The 18110-nt window shown below is 34.9% G+C and overlaps 1 protein-coding gene across 1 annotated transcript in view; it reads left to right on the top strand.

Moving 5' to 3' along the window:
- The window catches only part of LOC121414271 (prostaglandin E2 receptor EP2 subtype-like), a 35682-nt gene extending 30829 nt beyond the window's left edge, over positions 1-4853 (top strand). The window contains exons 4-5 of the mRNA XM_041607389.1: positions 1807-1917; positions 4269-4853. Of these exons, the coding sequence (XP_041463323.1) occupies positions 1807-1917; positions 4269-4496 (339 nt within the window). The 3' untranslated portion in view covers positions 4497-4853. The remainder of the gene's footprint in view (positions 1-1806; positions 1918-4268) is intronic.
- The last annotated feature ends 13257 nt before the right edge of the window (positions 4854-18110 follow it).

Below are 18110 nucleotides of genomic sequence, written 5' to 3'. Positions count from 1 at the left end.
AAAGGATGGTCCGGGCTGAAAATATATCTAAATACAGCTCATGAAATTCACAGAGCAAAATGCTGAAAATTTCATCAAAATCGGATAACAATTAACGAAGTGATTGAATATTAAAGTCTATCAATATTTTGTGAAAAGAGTTATATGCACATCGTCATAAATATTCATTAGGTGGGCTGATGATATCACATTCCCAATTTCCCTTTCCCTGGGTTCGAATCCCAGCCATGGCGTAATTTCCTTCAGCAAGAAACTGATCCACAGTGTGCTGCACTCAACCCAGGTGAGGTAAATGGGTACCGGTAGGAAGTAATTCCTCAAAAAGCTGTGTGCGCTATAGCTTAGCCGGGTAATATAAGAGCGCCTTGAGCACCTAACAAGGTGGATATGTGCGCAATATAAATACCCTATATTATTATTATTATGCCAGCAACTGCGTTATAATATCTTGAGGTAAAAAATAGGGCAAATCTTATTTTCTATAAAAACATTGAAATGGATTTTATTTTATCTTCAGTACACCAACAGACAAATCATTCACATCCGCTCCTGAAAGAGAAAAAAATTCATCTTCCCGAAATTAAAATATTTGTTTTATGTGGGGCAGCTGCTCGTATATGATTCCACGAATAAAAAAATCTAATAACTTTCTTAATCTTTGATGGATTTTCCTCAAATCTTCATAAATATTTTACATTATTTTTTTTCCAAAAAAGTTTTCGCAAGAGTGAACTTCTCCTTTAAGGCCTGAAAACGGGATATTTAAAGCGTTTTGTTACAATCATGATTAAACTTAATAAAAGCTTGAAGTGCAATCAGAAATTTTTGCAGTAATATTGACTTGAAAAAGTATAGTTTTAATAAATTTATCTTGATGATAATATCGGTAAATATGGCAATGCGAGAGCAAAGCGCGACCGGATTGTTATTTTATCAATATTCTCCAATCCTCATCCTTTTATATATCCCGTTCACTTTTATCATCCTCTTATCTTCTTTTCTTCCTCCTTTTTTCTTCACGTTATTTTTTGTTTTGCCGCGGGGGGGGTGCTCCCTAGATCCGCCTATGTAGATGCTTTTCATTGAGTTGCATAATAAACGTAAGTATTTACCAAATAGGGCATCACAAAGACATAAATTGAAAATTGAAATTATTGAAATACTAGTTCATAAAGCTTATGCTCCCGAGCCATAAATTCCAGAAGGTGCATACTTTTTTTTATATCATAGTATAGATTATTTATATTGCGCACATATCCACCTTGTTAGGTGCTCAAGGCGCTCCTATATTACCCGGTTAAGCTAGGCGTTCAGAGCGCACACAGCTTCTTAAGGAATTACTTCCTACCGGTACGGTACCCATTTACCTCACCTGGGTTGAGTGCAACACATTGTGGATCAGTTTCTTGCTGAAGGAAATTTCGCCATGGCTGGGATTTGAACCCACGACCCTCTGTTTCAAAGTCCGGAGACTAATCCACTGGGCCGGATAAAAGAACATTGTAGATTAAATCCCTTGCTTACGGGCATAGGTGCCGCGGCCGTGGATCGAACCCCCGGAATTTCCATGTACAGCCAGGCGCCTTGACCACTCGGCCACAGCTACTACATGTACACACAACGTATCAAACCAGCGCCATCATCATTTTTTTGTCAACATATTAAAATATTCGGAGTCAGGATTTGATGTTTTATATGTGTCAGAGAAATTGCATGTGTCGCGGGGGCGTTATGAACCCCCATTCTCAGCTGTTCTACTTTAGGAACGTCTTATTCATCAGCACACATTTCTTTTCCCCCTCACAGATCACTGCCATGTACCCAGGTCTTAAGGGATATACAGGGGTTGAGGTTAGGTTTGTGAAAACCACCCTCCTCGTCACCATAGTGTTCATAGCGTGCTGGCTTCCTTGGATGGTGAGATAATACGGCCTATTTATGTTTTTAAATATATATTCTTTTATTAATCCTTCCGTGTCATCAAGACTTACAAATATACTTAGCATTCAAATCATAAATTGCCAAATAATATGCAAGGAATAGAGATAAGACTCTTGATAGCCGATCATTTTCACAGAGAGAAATAATTAGAAATTATGATAAAGGCACAAAAATAAGAAAGCTCCAGCCCGGCCCCCCGCCCCTTCTGTACAATTTGTTTAATTTGGGAACACCGGCCCACTTCGCCCATGCAGGGGACGGGTATGGGTAGTGGTGTACTAAAAGTTACTGGCCGGTAAAAAAAAACAGGAAAGCTAAAAGGTGACCAAAATATAAGAGAAGGGCCCTTTACACCCCCCCCCCATCCGCCCATGGCCACATCGTAAACCTATTACATTTCAAACGATTTCAAAATAAATTGGGCAGAATATGATATAATATAATATGATATAATAGAATATAATAAAATACATGAGACAAAGGATTCTGGACAATTGTGGAATTTCACTGGCAGATAAGCCTATATTCGTTTATCGTCTATCACCTCGGGTCATAGGGCAATTGTACGACCAAACATGAATCTTTTTTAAACAGTTTTATTTGATTTGAGAGTTTCATTTTATCCTATTTTCTTTATATTTTTTCAGGATATTATTCACCCAGTTTTAAATTCTTTGAATGTTGTTTATTCTGTAACTTTTGGTATACAGTTGCTCAATTGCAATTGATATGTTTTTTATCACATTATGAATTATGTTATATATATCAGATTATGTATATACTTTTGAACTGAATGATCAATAAAGAATATTTTAAAAATCACGTAGCCCGACCATTCGAGAAAAGGCACCCCTAAAATTCAGAAAGGTCGGATCCAGTTTATCTGCCCTTTGTATATTTGGCTTAAATTTTCACAGAACATTCAAATGATTTGACTGATATTTTCACAAAGCGTCGGGTAAAATGTACCCTTGGTTTCGAGAATTTAGGGGCACCTTTTCTCAAATGTTCGTGTTGGGAGTTTGCCCTAGCACAAGCTCTGACCGGTGTATTCTGATCTACAAACAGTTAACCGGGGGTCTTAACGTGGCCGTACACAGATTATTTGTTATGGTTTTTTCTTCGGAGGGGGGGGCGCATATCACAAGACGCATACAATGGGCCTATTATTATTCTTGGGGGGAAAACGAAAGCGAGGCGAAGCGACAGAGCTTGTCATGGTGGCGATTTTACATTTTTTTAATTGCAGAACTTCGTGCATACCTGTGAAAATTTGCAGTAAAAAACAGACTTTCAAAACTTCTGCCCCCTCTGCGAACGATCATGATCAATAAAGCAAATTAAAAGTTTATAAATGGCGTAATGTAAGCTGTCGGGGGGGGGGGGGTGGGTGATTGGAGTTGCTGCTATACCCTGTTTTTCGTTTGAGGGATAGAGCAACGTCGATCTAGCGCTGCGGCTGTCGGGCCCAGGATCAATTGGGTAAAATGAATGTGGAATAGATCTATATTCAGATTCTATTTCGAACATAATATATATATATATATATATATATATATATATATATATATATATATATATATATATATAGATTTCAAAATATGGGTTTCATTTTTATGCGCGTTCGGCTCGCCCGGCTGGGACTTCAAGAAAAAAAAATCGTCCCATGTTAATTGTGCCTCTCATTGTTTTTGTTTGGCTCGTTATAAGATAGACATGATAGAAGGGAACAATTTTGACAGTACTCACTAGATAGACACACGGAAAGTTTATAGTCACATCATTATGAATAATGCTGGGAAGTCCAGTCACGTATCGAATGACATTTTGACTTGTCACGTTCAAAGTTGTAAACAGGATGTATATGGTGAAGAAAACCGGATCATTTTGACTATTAAAAGAGATTATGATTGTAGATCGGGAGACCTATATCCTGGTCAAGCTATTCGAGCTTGTCCTCAGTGAGTGCATAAATCCTGGTTTGTCTTATAACGTCAATATTTGTTTAGGACCTACCGACGTGTCCACTGTCATTCACCGACAAATATTTTTTTTTTTTGGGGGGGGGATGGAGGGTCTTATAAAGACCGAAAACTCGAAGGATTAGGCCTACCGTATGGTGAAATAAAACGTGAAGAAAAAAAGGTAATTGACTATCATTGTGGTATGAATCAGGGGCCGCGGAACGGTTTTCAAAGTGGGGGGGGGGGGGGCTGAAACCCCCAGCCCTCCCCCTCGCCTACCCCTCGCTTCTGCAGCCCCTGTAAATATATTTTTATTACGTCATATATTTATGGTATATTTATCTTTTTCTCTCTCTTATTCAGATTTATATCACATACACCCGAATCGGTCTAAGGGGGAAAATGTGGAGTGACCTAATCTCACATAGATTCCTATTGGCGAACCACACTCTAGACCCAGTAGTATTTTTGCTAACTCAAAAATCGACCCCGACTCGACTGCGGAGGATCTTTCGTTGCTTTCGACGCATGAGCGGCAAAATTGACCCGAAAAAATCGACAACATGTACGTCTATTTCAGAAAAAGTTTAAGGTACAAGCAATGGTATATTTGCTTATTTTTCTCAAAATAAGCTATCACCCACCCACCCCCCCCCAAAAAAAAAAAATATATCGGGGTGTACTATTTATAGTGGTGTTTCATTTCGTATTTTCGTTAAACAAGACAAAACAAACATTTATATGAATAAAAAAAGAACAATTCAACAAAATTACTGGAGTTCTTATCGAAATTGGATGTAGAGTAAAAAAGTTCCAACATCAATACACAGTCACATCCCACCAAACACACGTTTACAGAAAGTTTGCTGAATTCTTTTTCTTCTGTCCGTTTTCATGTATAGTAAACTGGACATTTTTTAAATCGTGCATTTAACGTCAGGGTTTGGATTTGGCATGTTTTTTACGCGAAGCACAGATGGAAATAACGTTTTTAAAACGTCAGTAAACGTTACAAAAATTAAATGTCTAGTTCAAAACGTTTGCAGAATGCTATGGACTTTTTCAATAGGAACTTTTTGCAGAACGTTTATTAAGCGTACTAAGAACATCCAATTTCAACAATGCAGTAAATAGAAAGATATACTTCTGACTTCAGCAAGATAAACTCTAATCCTTCTTGTAGCATGCTGTAGATCGTACGGTTTGAATGCTTAATACATTTCTGTCATGTCTGCGTCATCAGCATATATAGCCTTTCTTGAACCATGGAGCTATTAAAGGACTAATCCATCCAAACAAAAAACTTGATTTGAATATAAAGAGAAAAATTCAACAAGCAAAACACTGAAAATTTTTCTTCAAAATCGGATGTAAAATAAGAAAGTTATGGCATTTTCAATTTTCGCTTCATTTCACAAAACAGTTATATGCACATCCCGGTCGGTATGCAAATGATGAACTGATGACATCACTCACGCACTATTTCTTTTGTATTTTATTACATGAAATATGAAATATTTTTATTTTCTCGTCGTTGCCATGTGAAATGAAGTTTCATTCCTCCCTGAACACATGTAATTCCATTATTTCATTATTTTGTGCTTCAGGCAAGGAGGTCCTAATCGTCAAATTCGTAAAAATTGAAATATTGTATAATTCAAACAATAAAAAAACAAAAGAAATAGTGAGTGAGTGACATCATCGACTCTCATTTGGATGTAACTGGCTCGTTCATATAACTATTTTGTTAAAAATAAGCGAAACTTTGAAATGTCATAACTTTCTTATTTTACATCCGATTTTGATGAAATTTTCAGCATTGTGCTTGTCTGATTTTTCTCTATTGATTCAAATCAATATTTTTCTGAGGTGGACTTGACCTTTAAATAGCTCCTTGGACAGACCATAGGACTAGATGATCCGCCCTGATAAACAAGTATTTTACATATTCTGAAAACGCACCCCTTAACAAGTATTGGCGTGTGAAACCCTACCCTTAGCAAGTATTGGAAAAAAAAGATACCCTTGGCAAGTATTCCCTGAATTGAACCCCTAAACAAGTACAGGGATATGTTTCATTGTCATGTCACGGTCGTCGGTTTTTATCTTTACCTAGATCATTTTGGTTACTATAGTAACGGCCCCACCTAAACCTCGCGCAAATCGTACTCGACACGTAGTGTTGACTGTTGGGGCAAAAAGTACATCTTTTATAAAACATTTACACAATTTGAAAAAAAGGAAAAACGACTCTAGTGACTTTCAAAAATTGTCATTTAATTACTCATGTATGTCATGCATGAATCAATCGATCAATCTTATCTATTAAATAGGGATGTGTGGCTTTATTTGCATTCAGCGCCACTCTTTAATGTACTCTTGTCACCTGATATGGCTTGATAAGCACCTATTACTTTTTATGGTAATGGTAACGGATAAAAGAAATGCCAACTGGTAATTCAGAATAAACACACTACATAATTCCTTTTTCAAACTCGGTTTTGGAGTGGATATTGTCATGTAAATGAGTTTTAAAGTAATAAACTCCGATTTTCCCACCCGCAGAAGCTCTTACCATTTTTTGTAATCGTACTGCTCTTTATAGCTTCAAATAGTCTACTAGTATTTGAATAGAAACTTTTAAGCACCTGTTACTCGTGTATTTACCATTTTCAAACTCGTAATCTTGAATCCTTGTTTAATCTTTCATCTATGCATTATTATTAATACGTGTCGATAATGTTTAAAGGGGTCTTGTACAAATTTGTGAACTCCAGGAAAGGGGAATGAACTTGTTCAGACCCACAATCGAGCACTCTTATTTTACAACACTTATGAAAGTCCTCACTTACTTATATTGTTTATTTTCTTTAGAGACGCTCCTTTTCTTCTTGATCCCAAAATTGCCTGTCTTAGAATGTTAAAAAAATCTTCTTTAGTGGCATTGCTCTCCGTTTTTTACTCTCTTGGTTTTATTTTATTTTTTAGTTTACTCTTTTATTTTTCGCTGCAGGAGACGAACAGAGCATTTGGTACATGTACATCATTGTCATCTCTTTTGACGATCCTGATACCGATACCTTCGTCTCCTCTGCATCCACTTGACTGCACACACACACACGCACATGCACGCACCCCCAACTCACAGACATGATAGATTAACTCAACAATGACAGTAAATATTATACAGTGGCAGAATTTAATGATTCTTTTTCAAAATCAAACAGCTTTAGCCTTTTGCATATTAACTCTAGAAGCCTCAACAAAATTTTAGAAAACCTTGAACACCTCTTTTGTGCCCTCAATAAATTTCAATTTTCTGTTATTGGTGTTGACGGAACCTGGCTTTTATTCTCCTCCAGAGGGGGATGGTGTTGCTTTTTACGTTTCCGACAATTTAAAATTCCGAATTCGAAATGAAATTAGATTCGATCTAACTTAAACATTGTTTATTGAGATCGATATCCCAAAGAGTAATAACATCATCATTGGCCTTGTATACAAATCACCTAATGTTGAATTCGATGTATTTTGTCAAAATTTTGAGCAATGTATAGCTAAACTCTCTACGGAGAATAAACACATTTATTTCATGGGTGATTTCAATACTGATTTTTCTAAATTTAAATCATTCTAATACCGAAAAAATTCTTCACTTGATATATCATTATGCTGTCTATCCATATATAAACAAACCTACAAGAATCACTTCAGCCTCTGCGACTTTGATAGATAACATTTTTTCGCTCATTTTTTGCTGATGTTTACAGTGAAAATAACGTGCATATTGCTTATTAGAAATTTAACCTTAAATTGCAGCATTTTTACGATAAAAATTTCCCCCTTGTAAGAAAGCGCCAAAATCCAGAGAGGCTCAAAACCCGTGGATCTAGTCAAGGATAGGCCCCATAGAAAATTGACCAAACCTTGTTTGTTTATATATATACAATATTTTTTGATGGTTTCTTGTCAATTCGAGGGTGCTGATTACGAATCTGAATGATGCCACTCGTGTAACCTTGAGCATTTTCCGCAAATTGGCAAAATCCAATATGGCCGCCAAAATATGCAAATTACCCATGAAACTCATAAAATTGTCCGCACATTGGCTGTGAAATGCATGAAATTGTGCGGCAGGAGTGAAATACAATCTTAAAAAATAATTTTTGACAAAATATGTATATTCCTGATATTCAAAATGGCCGCCATAGGTCATTGTATACACTACCATGTACAATATGAATAGGGAAAACTAATTTTCACAAAAATTAGCACGAAAATGCAAAAATCGCGATGTATGAACGAAGTAATATATGCAAATCATTATTACTAATGAGATATGTTATTTATTATGTCAAATATGGGAACATTGTTGTCTTTCGATATCTAAAATAGCCGCCACTGGCCCAAAGAGTATTATGTACAATGGCAATTGCCGGGGCAAAAAAATGACAAGATTGAGCATTAAAGGCATATTATTAAGATAAACGAGTGGAATACTGAGTATAAAAGCAATTGTAAATATGCCATTTATGTGGTAAATGTTGTATTGTGAAATTCAAAACGACCGCCATGGCCCCTATATTCATCATGTACAATGCGAATAGAGAAACTAATTTTCACACGAGTAAGAAACATAAAATGCATGTAATTGTGATCTATGAGTAAAATATTGCCTGACAACATGTTTTATAGGAAGACATATCATCTGTTTTGTCATGCATTAGATAAATACTGTATCATGAAATTCAAAACGGCCCCTTATAGCCCCTAACAGTATTATCTACAATGTGAATTGGGACATATAATTTTGTAAGAATCTTGATTTGCTTGACTATGACATCCATATAATCCTGTTGTATGAGTAAAACGTTATTTGAAAACATTTTTTTTAATCATCGCATTTCTTCTTCCATATAGGTGATAAATTCTGTATTTTGACATTCAAAATAACCTCTAAAAGTCCTAACTAAATTATGTAACATGCGATCAGGAAAACTAATTTTCACAAGAGTGAGAATCATAAAATGCATATAACTGTGATGTACGGGTTAATATATTGCCTTAAACATTATTTCTAACTGAAATACAGTATTTAACACAAACTTGAAACCTGAATGATATATTTCGTTAGAAAATACGTTTTTAGACAGTATCCAATTAATTTATCATATATATATGCATTTTAGCGCTCACTCTTGTGATTTCTTTTCTTCCATTTCTCATTGTGTATAATACTTTTATGGCCTTTAGCAGCCATTTTGAATATCAGAATACAGCATTCACCACATATATGGCATATTAATAACATATTTCGTTAATAATTATGTTTATAGGCAGTATTCCAACTGTTTAATCTTCATAAATAAGCATGTTAGTGATCACTCTTGAGAATTTTTTTGGCCCCCATTGCCATTGTACACAATACTGTTTGGGCCAGTGGCGGCTATTTTAGATATCAAAATACTGCAATCTTCCCATATATGACATAACAAATGATATATCTCGTTAGTAATGGTGATTTGCATATATTACTTCGTTCATACATCGCGATTTTTTTGCAGTTTAGTGCTCATTTTTGTGAAAATTAGTTTTCCCTATTCATATTGTACATGATAGTGTATACAATGGCCTATGGCGGCCATTTTGAATATCAGGAAAATAAATATTTTATCAAAAATTATTTTTTAAGATTGTATTTCACTCCTGCCACACAATTTCATGCATTTCACAGCCAATGTGCGGACAATTTTATGATTTTCATGAGTAATTTGCATATTTGGCGGCCATATTGGATTTTGCCAATTTGCGGAAAATGCTCAAAGTTACACGAGTGGCATCATTCAGATTCGTAATCAGCACCCTCGAATTGACAAGAAACCATCAAAAAATATTGTATATATAAAAAAAAAAACAAGGTTATGCCTCTTCTATCCTGGACTAATCACTAAACATGCTTAACATGCTAAAGGGATTCTAAAATCAGTTCATACTAGAAACAGTCTTTACAAACTACATTTAAAGAAACCTACAACTACAAACACACAATAATATAAGAAATATCGTAACAAACTTAGACACCTAATACGAATATCTCGAAAGATGTATTATTCAGACAAATTTTCTAAAGTTAGTTCTAATTCCAAGGCCATGTGGGCGGGTTATAAATGTCATCGTTGGGGAAATATACTCCATTAATGACCTGAGGATAAACTAACTTTACACGGTACTTAAATCCCAGATCAATCCATTTATGCTTCATCCTCTAACTCTTTCTTTAGTAACATCGGCCCAAAAACCAGCAAATCAAATAGGTAATTGCAACAACGCCCATTTTACTGATTTCATTTCAATGCAATTCGAACATTCTCTTTTTCTCAATCCCACCAACCCTACTGAAATAATATCACGAAATCGTTGAACTCTATTAGGGCACAAGGACAAGTTCATCCTTGCTTAAAGAAATTATTCATGCTATTGTTGACCCAATAACTTATATTTTTAATCAATCTTTTTCTTCAGGTATTTGTCCGAATTTACTCAAAAATGCAAAAGTTACCCCAATCTACAAAAAGATGATCCTCATGAAATAAGTATAATTACCACCCAATATCTATTCTTTGTAGCATATAAAAAATCTTAGAAAAAAAATAATACACACAAGATTATATAATTTTTTAAACCTGCATAATTTATCAAATCCAAATCAATACGGTTTTAGAAAAAATCACTCGACAGACTAAGCACTAGTAAATATTTATGACAAAATTACAAAAGCGATTGCTAACAAAGAACATGTTATTGGAATATTTTTGTACTTAAGCAAAGTTTTCGATACATTTAATCACAAAATATTACTTCATAAACTTCATTCCTAATAATACGGGGCAACGCACATCGACGGATACACGATTATTTATCAAATAAACAACAATATGTTACATTTAATGGAATAGATTCAACCTTTAAAACTGTAGAATGTGGTGTGCTGCAGGGGTCAATTTTGGGACCGCTCCTTTTGCTACTATATGCCAATGATATATGGAAAACTTCCCCCTTATAATCTTTTATCCTATTTGCAGATTATACCAATATTTTTTATTCTCAACCAAAACTTGAAATTGTAGTATCTACTTTAAATGATGAATTATGTAAAGTGTCTAATTGGCTCAAATGCAACAAAATTGTCTCTATACGGAAATAACGATAAATAGTGACAGTGTAACCTTACATCAAAAACAATATTCAAAGTTTTTAGGAGTAACTATTGATTAAAGTTTATCTTGGAATAATCATTTACGCCAAATCATTACTTTCGTATCTAGAGGTGTTTGGATATATTTCCAAATCAAAATACTTATTAACCCCACCCCCCCCCCCAAAAAAAAAAATTAATTCGATTTTCTTGTTACCAAAAGAGCAGTTCGTATTTGTACAGGATCACAATTATCTTCCTAAATCCAGTCCTTTATTTTATTTTTAGTAAGAACATTAACAATTCCAGATATAGATACATTTCATATATACATACATTATAAATACAATCTGCCATCTTCATGTTCAAATACAAAAAGGGATGCTTCCTTCCTTTCAAAATATGTTTACAATCAACAACACCATCCACTCTTATCCCACACCAAACTCTGCAAAATTTGATTCGACAAATCCAAAACTAATAATAGCACACAAATCAATTAGACACATACGGTGCAGATTTATGGAATAATTTATCACCTGACATTAAGTTATGCTCTACACTTAAATCATTCGAGGTTGTTTTTAAGAGTAAATACCTAAAATCTAAAATCGATATTACAACCCCCCCCCCCCCAGTGGCGTACCTAAGATTTTCCAAGGGGGGGGGGGGCAAATTCCTCAGCCAAAGAATTTGACAAGCAGAAAAAAGGCCTTCAACCACAAATAAAGGATTTTGTACCAGAAAAAAATTGACAAGCAAAAAAAAAGGTCTTCACGTTCGAAGAAGCTGCGGGCCACTTGTGGCTCGTCAGGGATCAGTTGTGACTCGTCAGGGGGGGGGAGACTGCCCCCCCCCCTGTACCTGCACTCTCGCACACTTGCACTTTCACTTTTATCAACATGATTATAACTTTCTCGTTAGATTTTGTCTTTCTCTATCTACTTTTTAAAAAATATTTCTGTTATTTTGTGCAATAAAAAAATCTTTTATTGCATTGTTTGTCTGGTTTTCCTCCCCCTTCCTTTCGAGGCCTTTATCACTTTCAAGCTCTATAGCTTAAGATGGAGGTCTCCCACATTTCAAAATGTATTATGTCGATATATGTATATATATTTTTCAGCTCTTTGTTTTGATAATTAAAAAAAATATCAGGTATGAATATATGTCAATTAGATTGTTAGAATATATGTATGCATATGTTATTCATTATGTCATTTGCTTATTGTTATGTTATGCTAAGAAAAAATTTATTACACTTGTATATATTTGTGTTATAGGAATGTGGTAATGTGGAAATAAATAAATCATATCAAAATATTTTTTTTCCACAGGAGTTGCTTAATGAGTGTAGAAAACCACCTACGAATTATCATATCTCAAAATTATTCCGTTAAAAAAAGAGAGCAATCTGATTTTGGGGGGACTTACTTTAAATTGTTGTGTATATTAATTTCTCTTCCTTCTCTCTTCTTTCATTTTCTTCCTTCTTTTATTGTCATTCTTTTTATTTCGCTTTCCGCTTTCATTTTCTTTCTTTATTTCTTTCTTTCTTTATTTTTGTCTTTCACTCTTTCTTTCTGTCTTTCTTTCTTTCACTCTTTCTTTCTTTCTTTCTTTCCTTCCTTCCTTCCTCCCTCCCTCCCTTCCTTCCTTCCTTCCTTCCTTTCTTCCTTTCTCCTTTTTTTCTTTCTTTCTTCCATTTTTCTTCAAATTTGTATGTTCTGCTTTTTTCTTTTATTTTATCTGTCATTTATCTTAATCATGTTAATTGGGTTAATTGGTGGTAGATAAGTTTTTCGGAGGTCGGAGGGCAAATCCGTTAATTTTTTCTGTTTTTGCCTTCTCAGCCATTGTTTTCATGGGGGGGTGGATATTAACACTCTTCAAATCACAAAGAAATTAGTGTGCTATGCAGACTCTGAATGGCTCGTGAGGTGGGATCTGCTGGTTTGCTTCGCAAACCAGCCTGAAAGGGCGAGCGAAGCGAGCCATTACCTAGTCTGCTATGCAGACTCGTTGAATCAGCTGAGGTACACACACACACTGCAGATGTGGGTCTACATTTGTAGACTACAAAGAAATATGAGCAAAACGCGCGCGCGCGCGTGTGTGTGTGTGTACGTGTGGTTTTTTAAGCTTTTACTGTATTTTATTTTCATTATGTCATATTCTCTTATTTTTATTCAATTCTTTTTCTATTCGTTTAATTGAATTCATTATTATTCCATAAATGTATTAAAGTAACACTTTAAATATGGTTTTAAATCACCATTCTTTCAGTTCATGGGCTGGGTATTTCATCTTTCCGTTGTGTGTGTGTGAGGATGCGAGTGTGTACATAATTGCGATTATCACATTTGACAGAGGTTTGATACTTAGGGGTGCTCCAGGCTGAAAAAAATAATTGAAAAGGTAAAGAAAAATCAGACAAACAAATCACTGAAAATTTGATCAAAATTGGACAACGAAAAACAAAGTGATGGCATTTTAAAGATTTGCATTATTCCGGTAAAACAGTTCTAGGCATGTCTTCATGAATATGCAATGAGCAAATCTCTGATGTTATATCCCCCACTTGTTCTTTGGTGTTTTATTACATGAAATTAGGCTTATTCAAATTTTTACTTCCAAGAACTGAAAATTGATTGACAACTGATTTAGCATGTTTATTGCATTAGATATTCATTGTTGCAACTCATTTCATTATAATGGTTACACAATGTATGGAAAAATGCTTATGATTTCATGTAATAACATACGAAAAAGCAAAGTGGGGATTTGAAATCATCAGCCCACCTAGTGAATATTCATAATGACATGCATATATTTTTGCAAAATATTGCTAAACTTTAGAATTCAATAACTTTGATATTTGTTATCCGATTTTGATGACATTTTCAGCATCTTGCTCTGCTAATTTTACTTTATTTATTTAGATATAGATATTTGCAGTCTGTAGCATCCCTTTAATGTGGAAGTGTCGTGGTGTAGCGGTTCTGACTCTCGCCTTGTAATCAGAGGGTCGTGTGTTCGAATCCCACCATGGCCTAGCGTCCTTTGGCAAGGCGTTAATCCACACTTTGCCACTCTTCACCCAGGTGTTAAATGGGTACCCGGTAGGATGTGAAAGCCTATATGTAATATGCCTAGCAATTGAGGCTTGGAACTCTTGTTGGAATGCTCCCCAGGGAGTGGAGAAGGTGCATACATTGTATGCAGGCATGCAAGGATCCGATGACCGGGGTAATAATATGTCTGTATTAAAAGCGCTTAGAGACAACGTTCCGATGTATCAAGCGATATAAATGCGGAATATTATTATTATTATTATAATTTGCCACAGTCGTGTATGTAGGTGAGAGGACAAACAGTTATGAACGTGGAGCCGAAACAAGCTGTTGCTTTTGTGAAGAATGGGAAATGTTAGTAAATGGTAATCATCCAATCTCAAAAATAAATTCATTATTTCAAAATCAATGGAGTGTAAGAAGAGCATAAATACCAATGAATGAAAAACACTGGCCACTGATGCTATTAATGTCTGTCTGCCTAATCGTGAATTAAAATTCTTTACCAATTTTTAAAAGGTTGCCGGCTCAAATTTGAATAAAGGTATTATGCTTTTTAATTTCATCGCCCTTTTTGCATGTTTAATTGGAAAAAAAAATGAAATCGCATGCCAATAAAGTTAAATTGGATTAATTTTTTTCTCATTCTCATAGGTCATTCAAATTCGTTCCAAAATGATTAAAGATTCATGTCGTTAAAGGGGAAGTTCACCCTGACAAAAAGTTTATTGTAAAAAATAGCAGAAAAATTAATGAAAAATATTGCCGAAGGTTTGAGAAAAATTCATCAAATAATTAAAAAGTTATTAGAATTTCAATAATTTGATTTGTGACGTCATATGCGAGCAGCATTCCTACATAGCGAATGGTAAAAAATCAATGAAATGTCATTTTCTCAGAAAATTGAAAATGGTTTTCACTGTAACTGTTGTATATCAATAGAAAAATCGTTTCACACCCGATCATGAAAAGAAAACAAAATTAAGTCATCAGAAACCATACAAAATTTGAAATTTATGCATTTTATATTGCATAACACATGGGACAGCTGCTCGTTTATGACGTCACAAATCCAAAACTTTGAACTCTAATAACTTTCTTACTCTTTAACGGATTTTCCTCAAACCTTCACCAATATTTTTACTATTTTTCCTGCTATTTTTACAAGAAAGTTTTCTTCAGGGTGAACTTCCCCTTTAAAGGGTAGGCCTACTCCGGGCTGAAAGTAAGTATATTCAAATAGATAGAGTAGAATTAACCGAACATAACGCTGAAAATTTCAAAATTTGATAGTAAATAATAATGTAACTGAATTTTAACCTGAGGCAATTCTGTGTGAAACGGTTGCTGTACACATCCTTATGAATATGCAATAATGCATGGGCTGCTGATGGCACGCCCCACTTTATCTTTTCTGTTAATAATCATGATTATCGCAAAGTTTTGACATGTATTATGTCGCCCTTGTAACAAATAAGTTCCAACAATCTTACACATTACATCAGTTGTCAATCCATTTTCGCCATCCTTGAAGGTTAACTAAGGAATAGGAGATCGTCAGCTTGATGAATTCATGAAGAGATGGATCCAACTGTTTTCACTGAAATAATGCAAAAACTCTCTTTGTCTGATTTTTATGAAATTTTCAGTGTTTTGTTTGTCTGATTTACTTTATCTGTTCAAATCATATTGCTTTCAGTCTGGAGTATAGCTTTATCATTTAAAGGTCAAGTCCACCTCAGAAACAAAATGTTAAATTGAATAAATAAAAAAAAATCAGACAAGCACTATAGTAAAAATTTCATCAAAATCGGATGTAAAATAAGAAAGTTGTGACATTTTAAAGTTTTCGCTTATTTGTCAGAAAATAGTTATATGCACAATTTAGTCACTTGCGAATAAGAATATCGATGATGTCCCTCACTATTTATTTTGTTTTTAATTGTTTGAATTATACAATATCTAAATTTTTACAGATTTGACATCAAGGACCAACTTGACTGAACTTTAAAATATTAACCATTGGTAATTCCACATATTCAGCGAGAAACAAAATTTTGTTTCACATGCAGGACAATGAGGAGGAAATAAGAATATTTCATATTTCAATAAATTACAAAAGAAATAGTGAGTGAGTGATGTCATCAGTTCCCTCATTTGCATAATACCGACCGGGATGTGCATATAACTGTTTTGTGAACTTAAGCGAAACTTAAAAATGTCATAGCTTTCTTATTTTACATCCAATTTTGATGAAATTTTCAGTGTTACACTGTAAAAATGATGTGCTAATTTAGCACTAACAGTGCTTGTATACAGTGGCGCAGCTAGGATTTTTTCCCGGGGGGGCACGGGGGGGTCCTTGCTTTTTCAGGGGGGCACCATTTTTTCCGGAGTGTGTGTATGTGTCACAAGGGCGGATCCGACTTTCGTCCGTAGGGGACGGGGCCTAAAATAATCTTCACCTATATTTTCCCCGATCGGTCACTTTTTAGTTTTATTCTTAAAAAACAACATAAACATGAAATAATCTCATAAGCCTTATAAAAGGTGCGAGCGCGAAGCGCGAGGAATTTTTTTTTTACTTTCAGGTATTTTGTCCTGAAAATTTAATATTCTGGGCAATGTTATTTGTGATCCTGAACAAGATCCGTATGTAACTATACTGCGAAAGCGCGAGCAGAAATTTTTATAACTGTTCTAGCATTATCCAAAAGGGACCTCTTAAGGACTACTTACAGTTACCTATAGGAAGACGGTATATATGTCAATAATGCGAGCGCGAAGCGCGAGCAATTTTTTTTTTTTTGGCATTCCGACCTAAAAAAAATGGTCATTCTAAGCGCTTTTTGTATTGATAAATGGGGTAGGTATGTAACTAAACAATTTATGCGAGCGCGAAGCGCGAGAGGAAGAAAAATTCAGATTTTAGACCTAAAAGCGGGGCCACTCTATTCATATTTTGTAAATCATAAATAGGATATAGTTAATTGGGTATCATTAATAATGCGATCGTGAAGCGTGAGCAGACAATTATTGATATTCTGATGTGAAACTGGATAATTTAAGTACACTTTAAATAAAGAGCACGCAGTCTTTCGCGCATGTTTAGATTTAGACCTAGAATCTGGGCATACATTTGTTCAATGGAAAATTATGGAATACACGTAGACAATTGGAACTTTGCTAATCAAACAATGTGAGCACGAAGCGTGAGCTTAAAATGCTGATGTGTAGACCATAAAACGGACATTTTACAGAGCACTTACATTTGTAAATGAAAAAAATAATGAAAGATCGATGTTCAAGCTAAAATATGTTTTGTATATTGACTTTTTAAAACTTGTCCCATATCAGCCAATTGAGCAAGATATGAAGCTCATCGAATAGGCAATTTTGGCGCGAAGCGCCAGCATAAAATTTATATAGTAACATGAAAGATTGTTTTTAGCAAGTCTTAATTTCCCTGACATTATTTCATTCACTCGTCTCCCTCCTCTTATTTTCCTTTTCTTTTTTTTCTTCTGTCTTTCTTCTTCTTTTCCTTTTTTTTCTTTTCTTCTTTCTCCTTGCTTTTTTGCTCTGCCAATTTTTTTCAGGGGGGGGCACCTGGGGGGCACACCAAATCTCAGGGAGGCACGTGCCCCCAGGGCCCCCCCTGTAGCTACGTCACTGCTTGTATAGGGACTGCACTACTTGTACTGATTTTCTAGTTCAAATTTAAACTAGAAAATCAACACTCGTAGTGCAGTCACTATGAAAGCACTTAATTTTCTACAATGTATGCTTGTTGGATTTTTTTCTTTTGATTCAAATCAACTTTTTGTCGGTTGCGTAGGTCGGGTACATGGAGATATACTAGTACTAGTATACGTGGTCGGGTGTTAGTTTTCCTCCTCACCAAAAACATCATTGTCGCCCTCTTTTGGTCATTTTTTT

This window comes from Lytechinus variegatus, chromosome 4 (genome assembly GCF_018143015.1).
Source record: "Lytechinus variegatus isolate NC3 chromosome 4, Lvar_3.0, whole genome shotgun sequence".
NCBI classification, from domain to species: domain Eukaryota; kingdom Metazoa; phylum Echinodermata; class Echinoidea; order Temnopleuroida; family Toxopneustidae; genus Lytechinus; species Lytechinus variegatus.
The sequence above is the reverse complement of the archived record's forward strand: the minus strand, read 5'-3'. Positions and strand labels throughout refer to the sequence as shown.